The 16,924-nt window shown below is 55.4% G+C and overlaps 1 protein-coding gene across 1 annotated transcript; it reads right to left on the reverse strand.

Annotated features, from left to right (window-relative positions):
* Positions 1 to 610: 610 nt before the first annotated feature.
* On the reverse strand, positions 611 to 3,011 carry ms8 (Male Sterile8). The gene is made up of 9 exons (NM_001369666.1): positions 2,852 to 3,011; positions 2,548 to 2,763; positions 2,395 to 2,459; positions 2,073 to 2,269; positions 1,711 to 1,971; positions 1,517 to 1,604; positions 1,283 to 1,408; positions 1,088 to 1,197; positions 611 to 996 (listed from the first exon to the last, which is right to left on the reverse strand). The coding sequence occupies exons 1-9, from the start codon at positions 2,876 to 2,878 to the stop codon at positions 848 to 850; spliced, it is 1,239 nt and encodes a 412-aa protein (NP_001356595.1). The 5' UTR covers positions 2,879 to 3,011; the 3' UTR covers positions 611 to 847.
* Between the last annotated feature and the right edge of the window lie 13,913 nt (positions 3,012 to 16,924).

The raw sequence follows: 16,924 nt of genomic DNA on the forward strand, positions 1-16,924 counted from the left end.
AATAGTACCACCTCGTTAGGAGGAAGAGCGATCATGCGAGCTATAAAAAAGGGCATATATTCTTTTCAATGTGTATCTTTCTTGACTTTTTAGCCAAGATAAAGTGTAATTTAATATCTGGTACATGGGTTATCTGTCCACTTTAACTTTAAACTTTTTTTCGTCGAGGGTTCATTTAATATATTTTTGTGTGTGTGTGGAGAGGATCCATCACACTGGCTTGCAACTAGATCTTCGGGTGTCAAATAACTATTGCACTAAACCATAGAATATGATCGGTGTATCGTCTACATACGTTGTACTTTTGTGCAACCGTGCAAGCGAGGTTCCTGGTTTGTTAGATTATAATCCAACCATGTATCACATTTAACACTTAAATCAATCCACCATCAGCTCGTGTAGATTTATAGAGAACCCTATAACAAACCACGATTATGGCTATAGCTAGATTATGATCTAACAGTCTAAGAGGCTCGCTTGCACATAAGTCTGATTGCATATTAGTTGTTGTATGACGTCGAAGCCTCTAGCTTAACTAAATATTTCTGAAAAAATATTATGAATATACTTTTTAAATATTTTACTATGTTTCGGGGTTAAAAAAGACATCCAAGGGCCACCGTGCAATTTTTTTTTTTCATCCAAAAAGGATCACGTTGACACACCAATAATAATCCATGCGCTTTTACGTGGATCATAGCATGCCGTCTCAAGTGAAACAACCACGCTTGCCATGCGGAATGTGTCATGCCAAACAGTGGCGCAGGCGCTTCCCTCTCGCCTTCGCGTTTTCATCAAGTGAAGCTCCGCATACAACAAGTGTTCCGACGAGAATGGCAATCTCGTCTCATGTGGCGGCGTTCCAGACGGCGCCTTCGCCTTCGCCGCACGCCTTGTGGATGTGGCGCATCCGGTCCACCGACTTACAGACGCCGCTGCACGACCAGTCGAAGGACGCCACGCACACGTTCCCGGCTCGCTTCTTCCACTCGCAGTCTGCACACGCAGTCAGAGTCACTAGGCAGTGTATATAGGTGAATTGTTCAGGAGAGGAGGGGTGACGCTGGCTGTCAGTTTCATGACCCACCTGGAGGCGTCGCGCAGCACATGCTCCGGTCGTCGACGTGCTCGACCTCGAGCCCGATCAGCCACGCCCCCAGCGAGACGTCCTCGTTCGCGAACCTGTGCAGGATCGGCCTGGAAACGATGCACGCACGCACGTCAGACGCACAGACGAACGCGGCCACACGTGGCATTATGTATATGTGTCCGGAAACATAACTGGTTGATGGAGATGTAGGCGGCGAGGTCCTTGGAGATGGCGTAGATTTGGCCGGTGGCGTGGCGGAAGTACTTGTTGCCCTCGTCGCCGAACTTCCAGTACTCTGGCTCGTGGTACTTGACTCCTCTGCAACAACAGATACAGAGACACAGTACAGTACAGGCCGGTCTCACTCGACAGAACAGAACTAACTCGGCTGTGAGAAGAAGAAGAAGAAAAATGATCTCTGCTCACTTCTGTGACAGGACAGGCCCGGACTTCATGCAGCCGACGTACACCCTCGGGCGCGTCCTGTGTTTCGCCAGCCTGCTCGCCAGCATCCCTGTGCAGTTGGAAACGAGATTCTTACGGCCTGCTACTGCTACGACCATCCTGTAACGACGACTCGCCGCAATGATCAATGCATGGCCCCGCCAGCACGCACGTACCGAGGTTGAGGTGGATGTCGTCGTCGACCTTGACGTAGAAGTCGGCGTCCCAGGTGGCGACGGCGGTGGTGAAGTAGGTCCTGGTCTTGGACGACAGCTCGTGGTAGCCCTCGGCGTGGTCCAGCCGCATGAAGTCCCTGGTCTCGGCCTCCTCCGCGTCCAGGGCGCGGTCCAGCGCGCCGCCGCCCGGCGTGCCGCTGTGCCCGATCACGAACCGGACCACGATCCCCTTCTCCCGCTCCAGCTTCCTCAGCTTATCCCCTGCACGCGCGATGCGCCCGCCGTCCCGTACGTTACGTACGTGATCAATGTATATATGTATGTATGTATGCTGGCTTGTCGGTCCGTCCATGTGTGCGTACCTCTGGGGACCCAGGTGTCGCGGAGCGAGTCGCGCCGCTTCTTGCTGGTGAAGGCCGTGTTGATGCCGACCACGACGAAGGCCTTCTGAGGAGTCCTGCTGGACGCCATGGACGCGGCGCCGCCGCCGCCGCCACCGCCCCTAGCGCGTTCCACGGCCATCTCCATCTCCAGGGTGGACACCGCCTTGTCCAGCGACCTACAAGTTCAGCAGCGCACCACGTGCGACCCGTGAGTCCATGGCCTTACACGCCGTACACCGTTGAATGAGTGTGCCTGCTGACAAGGCCTGCAGCGTTCGATTCGAGACCGCCGGATGCTTACTGGATTGCTTGATGAGTTCTCGACACCTCGTTCAGGAGATCCTTGGGGTGGTTCTCTCCGAGTTTCTGGTCAGATGAGATGCAGAATTCGATCAGGATGCGTGCCAACCAGTACGCGCGGTAAAAAAAAATGGGTTCTAAGCAGACTACTTACACGCTCATTGTCGCAACCGGAAACACGAATGCTCTTCTCGCTGTCCGTGCTCGAGGACGACGGTGACGCCGAGGCCGACATGAGCGACACGTTGCCGCTAAGCAGCAGCCCCACAACGAAGCTCGTCACGCACAGCGCCGCGACGGCCTTCCCGGACAGCGGCGCCCTCCCGCGCGTCGGCTTCTTCTCCAGCTGCGGCTGCCGCTCCGTCAGTGCCTGCACCAACACGGAAAACACCGTCAGTCACTTCGTCGAAGCACTAGCAGGAATCCAAATTGCGTAGCTGACATATCATCATACACACCATCATTGCGCGCAGCAGCTGGAGCATATGCAGGCTATGCAGCTTCTCTCTCTGCCCAAGAGCCCGTAGGCCGCTACGACGACTAGGGTGCTTCGACGAACCAGGGTGGCCGGGCACCTGGAGATCGGAGACGATTTATGTGCCGAGGCGCGAGCAACACGCCTGCTATCTGCCCGGGCCGCCTGCACCGCGGGAGGGTTCGGTTCGGGGAGCCGTTTCGTGTGAGGCGTGTCCCCAACTCTCACGCCGACCGTGTGAGGCTCGGAGCCGAGCCGTAGCCCAGCAGCACGAGAACCGTCGATCTCAGGCCGGATGGACCAATCATGAGTCGGCCTGCCCGGAAAAGGACCCCCTCTTTCCAAGTCAGTCATGGACTCAAGGTGGAGATAGATCGTTCAGTTCTGAGGCGTTTCCATCTTTTACCGTTGGGTGCCTATACAAGTAAAGCCACCCCATAGCAGTTTACTGATTTCCCGCGTGAAGTTTTAACTGAAGCCGTTGCACTTGATTCGGCTACATGTGGTTGGCGTGCCTGTAACTTTAAATATAACGACGTATGACGGAGTTTCAGCCATCCGTGACTGACCAGAGAAGCCTATCTTCAGCAAAACTCTCGTTCTCGATCTCAGTGGAATAACACTAGTCGTGGTTGCCGAATCAAGTATTTCTAGTTAGCTGCTAGCTACACTAGCTTTGGACAGTGCAAGCTTCAACATTATGTCGCCATGCCCCGTATAATATATTGAGTCATTTCTCCTTCGAAGGTCATAAAAACTCAGCTAACTATTTGATTTCTACATATTACTGAATACTACAGGACCATCGTCTCTATAAAAGCTTTAGCATATAGCACAAGAGAAGTACAACGAAACACGCTTCATCGAGCAGGCTTCATCGCGGCGAAACAGGGAGACGATGCAAGAAGAAGGTGTTTGTCGGCGTTTCGACCCCGGGGGGTCCCTGGACTGACGAGTAAATTGTCGCTGCGTGCCCCAGCCTAGATGGGTCGGCGCGAGACAGAACACGAGGAGAGGGAGAAACCGCGGCTTCGTGTTGTCCTGCGCCCAGGGTGGATGTGCTTGCAGTAGGGGGTTACAAGCGTCCGCGAGGGAGAGAGAGAGGGAGAGAGAGAGCCTGCTCGTCAGCCCGTCCTCCCGCGCGGCCACCTCCTCGTACGAGGGCTCTGGACCTTCCTTTTATAGATGTAAGGAGAGGGCCCAGGTGTACAATGGGGGGTGTAGCAATATGCTAACGTGTCCGGCAGAGAGGAGCCAGAGCCCTATGTACATGCCGACGTGGCTGTCGGAGAGGTGTTAGTGCCCTGTGCATGTGATGTCGTGGCCGTCGGAGGAGCACTTGAGCCCTATAGAAGCACAGCTGTCGGGGCTGTCGGGTCCTTGCTGACGTCTCCTTGCTTCCGTAGGGGGCTGAGAACCGTCGTCGTCATGGGGGCACGCGGGGTGCCATCATTACTTGTTTACCGGGGCGAGCCAGATGGGACATCGGTCTTGTTCCCCGTAGCCTGAGCTAGCTAGGGGTAGGGTAATGATGTACCCCCTGTAACGTGGTCGGTCCGAGCCTAAGGTCGGGCGAGGCGGTGACTCCTCCGAGGTCGAGGTTGAGGCCGGGCCCTGGGGTCGGGCGAGGCGGAGACCGTCTTCCGAGGTCGAGGTTGAGTCCGAGCCCTGGGGTCGGGCGAGGCGGAGACTGTCTTCCGAGGTCGAGGTTGAGTCCGAGCCCTGAGGTCGGGCGAGGCGGAGCTTCCTATGGCGCCTGAGGCTGGACTCGGCTGTTGTCAGCCTCACCCTGGCGGGTGGCACAGCAGTCGGAGCAGGGCAGGTGGCGCTGTTTTCCTGTCAGGTCAGTCAGTGAAGGGGCGGAGTGACTGCGGTCACTTTGGCCCTGCCGACTGAGGAACGCGCGTCAGGATAAGGTGTCAGACGATCCTTGCATTGAATGCTCCTGCGATACAGTCGGTTGGCGAGGCGATCTGGCCAAGGTTGCTTCACTGCGAAGCCTGCCCGAGCTGGGCCTCGGGCGAGTCGAAGATGCGCCCGTTGCTTGAGGAGGCCCTCGGGCGAGGCGTGAATCCGCCTGGGTCTACTGTTCCTGCTCAAGGCTGGGCTCGAGCGAGGCGAGATCGTGTCCCTTGAGTGGACAGAGCCTTGACCTGAATTGCGCCCATCAGGCCTTTACAGCTTGTGCTGATGGTGATTACCAGTCGAGTTTAGGAGTTTTGGGGGTACCCCTAATTATGGTCCCCGACAGTAGCCCCTGAGCCTCAAAGGGAGTGTTGGTACTCGCTTGGAGGCTTTGTCGCACTTTTTTGCAAGGGGACCGACCTTTCTCGGTTACATTTTGTTCCGGTGGGTGCGCGCGAGCGCACCTGCCGGGTGTAGCCCCCGAGGCCTCGGAGGAGTGGTTTGACTCCTCCGAGGTCTTAGTGCCTTTCGTGATGCCTCGGCGGGTCTGGTTGTTCCCTCATGCAATCTGATCGTAGCCCGGGTGCATGGTCAGGTTCTGAGTTCTCGGGCTGGTATGTTGACGCTGTCAACGGTTTGGCCGGAGCCGGGTTTGCGAGAGCAGCCCCCAAGCCTCTGCACAGAGCGAGAGGACGGTCAAGGACTGACTCGGCTTTTATCATACGCCCCTTCGTCGCCTTTCCGCAAGGAGGAGAGGGGGAGAGCGCCATGTTGCCCTCGGAGGGCGCCGAACATGGTGTCTCCAGTGAGTTGCTAACGGGTGATCCGAGTGGACGCCCGTGCCCCATTTGATAAGGGTCGGCTAGTGGCCCAGAGGCGCGCTCCAAAAGTACCTGCAGGTGATTTGCCAGACCCGGTCCCGTTTGATAGGGTCCGAGGGCTCGATGCCTCCCTCTGATGGGATTCCGTTACAGAATCGCTCCTGCTGGTCTCGGAAATGTCCTAGGGTACCTCGAGAGCATAGCCCGAGCCTCGACCATGTATCAGACGTACCCAGAGTCATCCCTCGCTCTGCGTGTTCTGAGGCAGCTGTTGAACCCTTCGGGGGGTCAGCTTTCGAACCCCTGATCAGTAGTGGGCGCGGAGCCCGAGTGGCCTGAGGCGGCTGTCGAACCCTTCCGAGGGGCCAGTCTTCGAACCTCTGATCAGTAGTGGGCGCGGAGCCCGAGTGCTCTGAGGCGGCTGTCAAACCCTTCCGAGGCGCTAGCCTTCGAACCTCTGATCAGTAGTGGGCACGGAGCCCGAGTGCTCTGGGGCGGCTGTCGAACCCTTCTGAAGGGCCAGCCTTTGAACCCCTGATCAGTAGGAGGGCTCAGGGCCCGCTTCCTTCGCGGAGAAGGATCCCTTTCGGAGTATCCCCTTTCCCAGTCCCTGTTGCAAGAGAGAGAAAAGGGGAAGGAGAAAAGGATACGAATTTAAATGATGTGGTGCACCTTTTTTGACGCGGTCATCATGGCAGAGGTGAAGCGTCGCCCGCTTCGCCTGCCCTGCCGCGGAGTTAATGCGACGGGACGGGTGGTTCACGGGGCAGCCGTTGTACGTGCGCGAGTCGTTCGAGGAACGAGCGTTTCGCCTTTGAGTTTGAATTTCACGGCGGGTTCGGGCGAAGTGTTGAAAGGGTCTTGCCCGGCCCTTTATATATCCGGAAGAGGGACCGGTGGTGGTTCTTTACTCTGCTGCTCGCCCCCTGCTTTGGTTTCCACAACCCAAGGGAATAGCCAGAGAAAGAAAACCAGGCACCTTGTCCGCTCCGCCACCACCCCCTTCGCTTGGCGATGGCAGACCGGGTAACCATCGTTCCGCCGCGCGACCCGTGGCCTTTCTCCACCATCACGGTGGACGATCTGGAGACCCTTGTCGCCGATGGCTTGCTCCGTCCCCTCTCTGGTGACCCGCAGCCAGAGTGGATGGACCCTCCGAGCGGGGCCGCCCCGGCCCCGCCGCCGGGGTATGTGCTGAATTTCGTCTCCTTCCATGAGCGGGGGTTCGGAGTGCCAGCAAGCCATTTCATGCGGGTGCTCCTGCATTACTACAGGGTGGAGCTGCACAATCTCAACCCCAACTCCATCGCGCAAGCGGCCATCTTCGCGGCGGTTTGCGAAGGCTTTTTGGGGATTGACCCCCACTGGGATCTGTGGACCCATCTCTTCTCCACGGAGCCTTTTGCTTTGATGACGGGGGAAAAGGGGGTCCGCATGGCGGTGCGGGCCGGTGGCTGCATTCTCCAGTTGAGGCAGGCACGCGCGCAACAGTACATCCCTGCCATCCTTGTGTCTTCGAACAAGGGGTGGCAGTGCCGGTGGTTTTACCTCCGGAATGACGATGGGAGGCTCCCGCCGTTTTCTCAACGAGTGGTGACTGCCGCCAGCAGCAACTGGCGCTATGGGGCCGCGCGCGAGAAACAGGAGAATCTCCAGCCCCTTTTGGAGGCCTTGCAGGAGCTACGAGACGGAGGGCTTACCGCAGCGGGGGTGGTCGCTGCCATCCATCGTCGGAGGGTGCTTCCCTTGACAGAGCGGCGGTTGCCGCTTTCGGAGATGATGCCGGGGGTCGACTTGGCGGGTTCGCAGATGTCCTTGGCCCCCCTCTCCGCCGATGACCTCCACAGGCGGGTAGCGGGCACGATAGGGAAGCTGGACGCCGGCGCCCTTACCGAGCCCTTGATGCATCCCGAGTGTGGGTGCATGTCCCTGGTGAGTGTCCGCTCATTCTTTCTTGTGTCAGATTGCCCTTGGTTCTCACAGTCGGGATTTCCGTCCGTCTCCAGGAGTTGGGGTGTCACAAGCCTTCCCTGCCACCGGTCCCGGAGGACACGGTGGACCGAGCCGCGCGGAGGGTCGCTGCGGAGAAGAAGAAGGAGAAGAAGGATGCAGAAAAGGCTCGGGCTCGCGAGCGGATGCAGGCTCGGGACGCCTTGGAGAGGCGCCGTTGGAGGCAGGAGAGGGACGGGCTCCCGAGGGAGCCGTCGCCGGAGACGCCTGATGACGATGATGACGATGATGATGACGAAGACGACGACATGGCGGTCCGCCTTGGTCTCAGCCCGGATCTGAGGCTGGGCCAGGGGTCGTCGAGCCAGCCCCCGAGTGGGCTGGCACCGTCGGTATCTGGGGCCGGGACATTAGGGTCCCGGTCCGAAGAACAGGGGCAGGCTGAGGGGGTACTTGACCCCTTGGCCGAGGTAGTTGAGGTGACTCCGGGGAGTCAGACCGACCCGCCTGTCCCCCAAGAGTCATCGCCCGTGTCGGCCGCAAAGGAGGTTGATCCTCAGGTCGTCGTGACTGCGCCTGGGCGGACCGTCCCTTCAGCGCCCCGGGCGCCCGAGGCGGGGATGGTGCCGAAGCCGGCAGCGGGGCAAACCTCAGCAGTGCCCGCGGGGACCGAGGCCCGAGGGGCCTCCCCACAGGCACGATTGGCCTTGGTCCGGAGTGGGTAAGTGTCTGAGGATACTTCTATCTTGGCTCCTTCTTCGTGTGTCCTGATCCTGCTTTTCCTTTTTTTCCTAGCAAATGGAGGCACGGTTCGGCCGGTCTGGCTCCCCGGAAGGCCCTTAAGACGGTGCCGGCTTCTGCAGCCGGTGCCGCACCGGGCCATGCCGATCGGGTGGCCTCCACACAAGATGCCCCAAGCGGGGGGGCTCAGGCGGCACGATTTGCCGTGGGGCGAGCTCCCTAGGCTGACCCCTCCGTCGAGGCAGCCGTCGTGCCGGGGGATACTGCTGGTGCGGTCGCGGCCTTGAGCCCACCTGACGTGTTGCCGGCGCCGGCACCAGCTTCTGCCGAGGCTGTTGCCGTTCTGCCCGTGGAGCCACCTGTCGCCGCCGATGCTGAGATGGCTGAGGCGCCGCTACTCGAGGTCGGTGATCGGAAGCCTGCCTCCTTAGCCGAGGAGGTACACGATGCACCGACTGCAGGGGGTCCCGATGCCTTGGAGGAGGGGGGCGCAGAACCACGGCCCGTCCTGGGGAGCGGCAACCTCATCCTTGCGCGGTGTGATCCCAATGAGCGGTGTGGGCAGGCGCTCCGGTTCTGGACCCGTGGTGCCTCGAAACCCCTCTTCGTTCTTGACGATGAGCGGGAGGAGCAGTCTCGGGGCGAGCTCCGTGAGTGTGCCGAGGCAGCGATGGGGTCGCTTCGGTCGACCATGGAGGTCCTTTCTAGGAACGTTCCCAGGATCCTCCAGGTAAGGATTTCAGGCATACCTTTCGCGCGACCAGGGCATTCTTTGTGACGCCCTGCTTCCCTTCCTCAGGATCTGACGAATCTGAGCACCGCCAAGTCGTCATTCATCCACCGCGAGGCCGACGTCTGGGGTTCACTGTGGTTCCTGAGGGCCGCGCTTACTGAGGCTACCGAGCGCCTCTCCCAATGGAGCGCCGAGGCGGCGGACCTTCGGTTGCTCTGTGATGAGCTGGGGGTGGAGGCAGCGACGGCACGCGCAGAGGCGCGATAGCGGCATTTGGAGCTTGGCCAGGTCATTGGCGAGCGAGACCAATCTCGGAACCATGCTGCCGAGGCTGAAAGCCGGGCTAAGGCCCTTGGGGCCAGCTAGCTGAGGTGTCTGCTCGGGCCAGTGCCCTTGCGGAGGACCTGGCCATGGCCGTCGGGTTTGCCTAGTCCGCCCAAGCCGCAGCCTCAGAGCAGCGTGCCCGGGCTGAAGGTATGTCTTGGCCGCTTTAAGACTTCGATTCAGCTTCATTCTTCAACTCGTGTCTGAAGAATTCTGTTTTGGCTGTTTGCAGAGTTCGAGTTAGCCCTCAACGAGTCCGCCAAGGCACTTGCCCAGGCGGCTGAGCAGAAGGAGGCCGACCACGTGGCCATGTTCGAAGCTATCTCGGCCTTCTGCCAGGTCTTTGGTCTTGACAACGTCCCCTCGGGAAGCTCCCCCCAGAGTCGCCTGCAGGCCTTGGGCGGCCATGTGCGCGGCAGACTCCGCGAGGCGCTGCATCACGGCGTTAGGCGGGCCTTCGCTATGCTCGCTTCCCACTACGATGTGGATCTGGAGTGGGTCAGCGAGGGGTACTGTCTTCCCGACAAAGATGAAGCTGCCCTGGCCGTAGTTCAGAGGCTTGACGCGGCCGTCGCGGGCCCAAGCGCGGTGCTGGCGTCCTCCTTCGAGGTGGAAATCCTTCCGCTTGCGTCGCCGTCCAAGGCCGGGGCGGATCTCGCCGAGGGTGGAAACGGCGCTGAGGGTGGAGACGAAGCCGAGGGTGCTGCTCCTCCCCCGGGCGATGCCTGATTCTGCCGGAGCAGTTTGTTTTGAACATGTATGTGTCTTTCACGGCCGCCGAGGCCTGAACACTTTGTCGTCGTGTTATAAAGCCGCGTTTCTTTTCCTCCTGTGTTTCGAGTATCCGGACTTGTTCGTCAGTAGCAGAATCGCTTATCCGAGTAAGAGTTATTTTTCGCAAAAGGTGACGAGTGAGGTATCCGTATCCTGGAGGCGTAGGAGTCCCTCAGCTCGGTCGGTCTTGCCGCTTACATGCGCTCTTATTCGTTTCGCGGGGTTCTGTTACTAATATAGCCGGGAAACACGAAAGTCGTTTTGGTAGAAGACTTTTTCCGAGGAAAATTTTGACGCGGAGGGGGTTCCCCCTTCTAGCCCCCGAGGGAGGGTCGGGCTTTGCCGAGGCAAGGCTGACCCTTCCTTGACGGTTAGACTCTATTTGTGTATGTAAAGAGAACGAGGCATATGAATGACTTGAAAACATCTTAAGGGTAAAAGCGACGTAGCTGTCGGATGTTCCAAGCGTTGTCGTAGACCTCGCCTTGACTGTTGGCCAGCTTGTATGTTCCGGGCTTCAAAATCTTGGCGATGATGAACGGCCCTTCCCAGGGAGGAGTGAGCTTGTGGCGCCCTCGGGCGTCTTGTCGTAGCTGAAGCACCAAGTCCCCCACCCGGAGGTCTCGGAACTGAACCCCTCGGGCGTGGTAGCGTCACAGAGACTGCTGATACCGTACCGAGTGTAGTAAGGCCATGTCCCGAGCCTCTTCCAGCTGGTCCAATGAGTCTTCTCGGTTGGTCTGGTTGCTTTGGTCGTCATACGCCCTTGTCCTCGGGAAACCGTATTCTAAGTCTGTGGGCAAGATAGCCTCGGCCCCATAGACTAGAAAAACGGCGTGAAGCCCGTGGCTTGGCTTGGCGTCGTCCTCAGACTCCAAACCACCGAGGGGAGTTCCTTCATCTATCGCCTGTCGAACTTGTTGAGGTCGTTGTAGATCCTCGGCTTAAGTCCCTGCAGAATCATGTCGTTGGCACGCTCTACCTGCCCATTCGTCATGGGGTGAGCTACGGCGGCCCAGTCCACCCGGATGTGGTGGTCCTCGCAGAAGTCTAGGAACTTCTTGCCAGTGAACTGGGTGTCGTTGTCGGTGGTGATGGAGTTCGGGACCCCAAAGCGATGGATAATGTTGGTGAAGAACGCCACCGCCTGCTCGGACCTGATGCTGTTTAGAGGTCGGACCTCAATCCACTTGGAGAATTTGTCGATGGCGACCAGCAGGTGCGTGAAGCCCCCGGGTGCCTTCTGCAAGGGACCGACAAGGTCTAGACCCCACACAGCAAACGACCAGGTGATGGGTATTGTTTGCAGGGCCTGAGCGGGCAGGTGTGTCTGCCTTGCGTAGAATTGACACCCTTGGCAGGTGCGTACAATCCTAGTGGCGTCGGCCACCGCGGTTGGCCAGTAGAAACCTTGTCGGAAGGCGTTTCCAACGAGGGCTCGAGGCACTGCGTGATGACCGCAAGCCCCCGAGTGTATTTCTTGCAATAGCTCCTGACCTTCGGCGATGGATATGCATCGCTGGAGGATGCCTGAGGGGCTGCGGTGGTAGAGCTCCTTCTAGTCACCCAGCAAGACAAACGACTTGGCGCGTCGCGCTAGTCGCCGAGCTTCGGCTCTGTCGAGGGGTAGCTCTCTTCGGTGGAGATATTGTAGGTACAGGGTCTGCCAGTTTCGATTAGGCATGACCCCATTCCGCTCTTCCTCGACGCGCAGCGCCTCACCTTCGGCGGCCGAGGGTGTCTCGGGCTGGGCCGAGGCCTCCCCGGGCTCGGGCGTGTCGTCGGTCTTGACGGAGGGTTGATGTAGGTCTCGGGAGAAGACATCTGGGGGAACCGTTGTCTGTCCCGAGGCTATCTTAGCCAGCTCGTCCGCAGTCTCGTTGTATCGTCGAGCGATGTGGTTGAGCTCGAGCCCATAGAACTTGTCTTCCAGGCGCCGAACCTCATCGCAGTAGGCCTCCATCTTCGGGTCGCGGCAGTGGGGGTTCTTTATGACTTGGTCGATGACAAGCTGCGAGTCGCCACGAGCGTCGAGGCGCCGAACCCCTAGCTCGATGGCGATGTGCAACCCTTTAACCAGAGCCTCGTACTCGGCCACGTTGTTTGACGCCGGGAAATGGAGGCGCAACTCGTAGCAGAGGTGCTTCCCTAGGGGTGAGATGAAGAGCAGGCCCGCACCCGCTCCTAATTTTATCAGCGACCCGTCGAAATACATGGTCCAGAGTTCCGGTTGGATCGGAGCCGCTGGAAGCTGGGTGTCAACCCCTTCAGCCACAAAGTCCGCCAAGACTTGGGACTTGATGGCCTTCCGAGGAGCGAACGAGATTGTCTCGCCCATGATCTCCACCGCCCACTTTGCTATCCTACCCGAGGTCTCTCGGCACTGGATGATCTCCCCTAGGGGGAAGGATGATACCACAGTCACCGGATGAGACTCGAAGTAGTGTCGCAACTTTCGCCGCGTCAGAATTACTGCGTACAGTAGCTTCTGAATTTGCGGGTAGCGGATTTTGGTCTCGGACAGTACTTCACTGATGAAGTAGACCGGCCTCTGGACGAGCAATTGAAAGGGAAATGTGCCCTTGGGCCATTTCTAAGTATTTTGGTGATTGAGTGCCAACACAAGTGCTTTGGTGTTGATCTATGCAATGTGGTGGACAGAGTACAAATCAAGTATAAAGGTATGTTTCTCAAACTTAGTACATTGTTTTAGAGACTAATGTATTGTGTCTAAGTGCTGGAAACAGGAAAAGAACAGTTGGAAATGTCTTGGCTCGAGCAGCCAAGACTCTGCTCAGTCTAGGAGCACCGAACTGTCCGGTGGTGCACCGGACAGTGTCCGGTGCGCCAGGCTGGCTCGTGCGAACTCGCTGCTCTCGGGATTTCATCGGCGGCGTACGGCTATAATTCACCGGACTGTCTGGTGAGCCAACGGTCGGCTGGGCCAACGGTCGGCTGCGCGATCTGCGGAAGACACGTGGCCGAGCCAACGGTCGGGAGGGGGCACCGGACTGTCCGGTGTGCACCGGACAGTGTCCGGTGCGCCAACGGCTCCCAGGCGCCAACGGTCGGTTCCGCCACAGAAGGAAAGAAATCTGCACCGGACAGTGTCCGGTGTGCACCGGACTGTCCGGTGCGCCAGGCGACAGAAGGCAAGAATTGCCTTCCCTGTTTGCTCTCAACGGCTCCTAGCTGCCTTGGGGCTATAAAAGGGACCCCTAGGCGCATGAAGGAGTCATTCAAGCATTCCTTGAGCACTCTTGATCACTCACACTCCATTACTGCACACCTTTTCGACATTCTAGTGATTTGAGCTCCGTTCTAGTGTGCTAGTCTCTTGAGCTCAAGTCTGGGTCTTGTGTGTGCGTATTTGCTGTGATCTTTGTGTCTTGTGTGAGTTGCTAATCCCTCCCTTGCTCCGTGCTTCTTTGTGAACTTCAAGTGTAAGGGCGAGAGGCTCCAAGTTGTGGAGATTCCTCGCAAACAGGATTAAGAAAAGCAAAGCAAAACACCGTGGTATTCAAGTGGGTCTTTGGACCGCTTGAGAGGGATTGATTGCAATCCTCGTCCGTTGGGACGCCACAACGTGGAGTGGGCAAGCGTTGGTCTTGGCCGAACCACGGGATAACCATCGTGCCATCTCTGTGATTGATATCTTTGTGGTTATTGTGTTTTGTTGAGACTCCTCTCTAGCCACTTGGTGATTATTGTGCTAACACTTAACCAAGTTTTGTGGCTTAAGTTTTAAGTTTCCCAGGATCACCTATTCACCCCCCCTCTAGGTGCTCTCAATTGGTATCAGAGCAGTTCTCTTCAAGAAAGGGACTAACCACCCGAAGAGATGGATCCTAAGGGCAAGGGGATCGTGATCAATGACAAGGAGAAGGAGTCATTCGTCAACGAGCCCAAGGATGACAAGCCTACCGACTCGGGCTCGGGCCACAAGCGCAAAGACGGGAAGAAGAAGACAAGGCGTATCAAGGAGATCGTCTACTACGACAGCGACGAATCTTCCTCTTCCCAACAGGACAACGACGACTACGAGAAAAAGAAAACGGTCAATTCGAACTTTTCTTTTGATTACTCTCGTATTCCTCAAAGTACAAATGCTCATTTATTATCTATTCCACTTGGTAAACCTCCTCATTTTGATGGAGAGGACTACGGATTTTGGAGTCACAAAATGCGTAGTCACCTGTTCTCTCTCCATCCTAGTATATGGGAGATTGTAGAGAGTGGAATGCACTTTGATAGTACGGATAGTCCCATGTTCATTAATGAGCAAATTCATAAAAATGCACAAGCTACTACTGTTCTTCTAGCTTCATTGTGCAGGGATGAATACCACAAAGTGAGCGGCTTGGATAACGCCAAGCAAATTTGGGACACCCTCAAGATCTCTCATGAGGGGAATGACGTCACAATGCTCACCAAGATGGAGTTGGTGGAGGGCGAACTCGGGAGATTCGCTATGATAAGGGGAGAAGAGCCAACCCAAACGTACAACCGGCTCAAGACCCTTGTCAACAAGATAAGAAGCTATGGAAGCACGCGATGGACGGATCACGACGCCGTCCGCCTAATGCTAAGGTCTTTTACTGTCCTTAATCCTCATCTTGTAAACAATATTCGTGAGAATCCTAGGTACACCAAGATGACGCCTGAGGAGATACTTGGAAAGTTCGTGAGCGGGCGAATGATGATCAAGGAAGCAAGATACGTGGACGACGCATTGAATGGTCCAATCAATGAGCCCCAACCTCTTGCTCTCAAGGCAACAAGGAGCAAGGAGACGCTACCTAGCAAGGTGGCACAAATTGAGGCGGCCGGACTTAATGATGAAGAGATGGCTCTCATCATCAAGAGATTCAAGACGGCGCTAAAAGGTCGCAAGGGGCAACCAAGCAAGACCAAGACAAAGGGGAAGCGCTCATGCTTCAAATTTGGTAAGCTTGGTCATTTTATTGCTAACTGTCCCGACAATGATAGTGATCAGGATCAAGGGAACAAGAGGGAGAAGAAGAAAAACTATAAGAAGGCAAAAGGCGAGGCGCATCTAGGCAAGGAGTGGGATTCGGATTGCTCCTCTTCCGACTCCGACAATGAAGGACTCGCTGCCACCGCCTTCAACAAGTCATCCCTCTTCCCCAACGAGCGTCACACATGCCTTATGGCAAGGGAGAAGAAGGTATGTACTCGAAACTCTACTTATGCTTCTTCAAGTGAGGACGAATCTAGTGATGAGGATGAAATAGATTATTCATGTTTATTTAAGGGTCTAGATAGAACCAAGTAGATAAAATTAATGAATTGATTGATGCCTTGAATGATAAGAATAGGCTTCTTGAAAAGCAAGAGGATTTGTTGTATGAAGAACATGACAAATTTGTAGAAGCACAAAAATCTCATGTTGTAGAAGTTAAAAGAAATGAAATGCTCTCTTGTGAATTATCTTATTGTCATGAGACAATTTCTAACTTAAGGAGCATTAATGATGATTTGAATGCTAAGTTAGAAATAGCTAGTAAATCAACATCTTGTGTAGAAATTGTTGCATCTTGTAATAGGTGTAAAGATTTTGACATTGATGCTTGTAGTGAACACCTAGTTTCAATTTCCAAACTTAATGATGAATTGGCTAGTCTTAATGCTCAACTTAAGACTAGCAAGAGCGAATTTGATAAGCTAAAATTTGCGAGGGATGCCTACACGATTGGTAGACACCCCTCAATTAAGGATGGACTTAGCTTCAAGAGGGAAGCCAAGAACTTAACAAGCCATAAGGTTCCCATCCCCGCCAAGGAGAAAGGGAAGGCTCCTATGGCAAGTAGTACTAAAAAGAACCATGCTTTTATGTATCATAATAGGAGACATGCTAGAAATGACTATAGAAGTTATGATTCACATGCTTATGATTCACATGCTATGTTTGCTTCTAGCTCTTCTTATATGCATGATAGAGATATGTCTAGGAGATATGTTCATCATGTGCCTAGAAAGAATATTGTTCATGTTTCTAGGAAAGTTATGAAGGGTCCTTCTACAATATATCATGCTTTAAATGCTTCCTTTGCCATTTGTAGAAAGGATATGAAGATAGTTGCTAGGAAATTAGGGGCAAAATGCAAGGGTGATAAAACTTGCATTTGGGTCCCTAAGACAATTGTGACTAACCTTGTAGGACCCAACAAGAGTTGGGTACCTAAGTCCCAAGCCTAAATTTGCCTTGCAGGTTTATGCATCCGGGGGTTCAAGCTGGATTATCGACAACGGATGCACAAACCATATGACGGGGGAGAAGAAGATGTTCACCTCCTACGTCAAAAACAAGGATTCCCAAGATTCAATCATATTTGGTGATGGGAACCAAGGCAAGGTGAAAGGCTTAGGCAAAATTGCAATTTCAAATGAGCACTCTATCTCTAATGTGTTTTTAGTTGAGTCCCTTGGATATAATTTGCTATCTGTTAGTCAATTATGTAATATGGGATATAATTGCCTATTTACAAATGTAGATGTGTCTGTCTTTAGAAGAAGTGATGGTTCATTAGCTTTTAAGGGTGTATTAGACGGCAAACTTTATTTAGTTGATTTTGCAAAAGAGGAGGCCGGTCTAGATGCATGCTTAATAGCTAAGACTAGCATGGGCTGGCTGTGGCATCGCCGCTTAGCACATGTAGGGATGAAGAACCTTCACAAGCTTCTAAAGGGAGAACACGTGATAGGTTTGACTAACGTGCAATTCGAAAAAGATAGACCTTGTGCAGCTTGTCAAGCAGGGAAACAGGTGGGAGGCTCTCATCACACC

This window comes from Zea mays, chromosome 8, assembly GCF_902167145.1.
Source record: "Zea mays cultivar B73 chromosome 8, Zm-B73-REFERENCE-NAM-5.0, whole genome shotgun sequence".
Taxonomy (NCBI): domain Eukaryota; kingdom Viridiplantae; phylum Streptophyta; class Magnoliopsida; order Poales; family Poaceae; genus Zea; species Zea mays.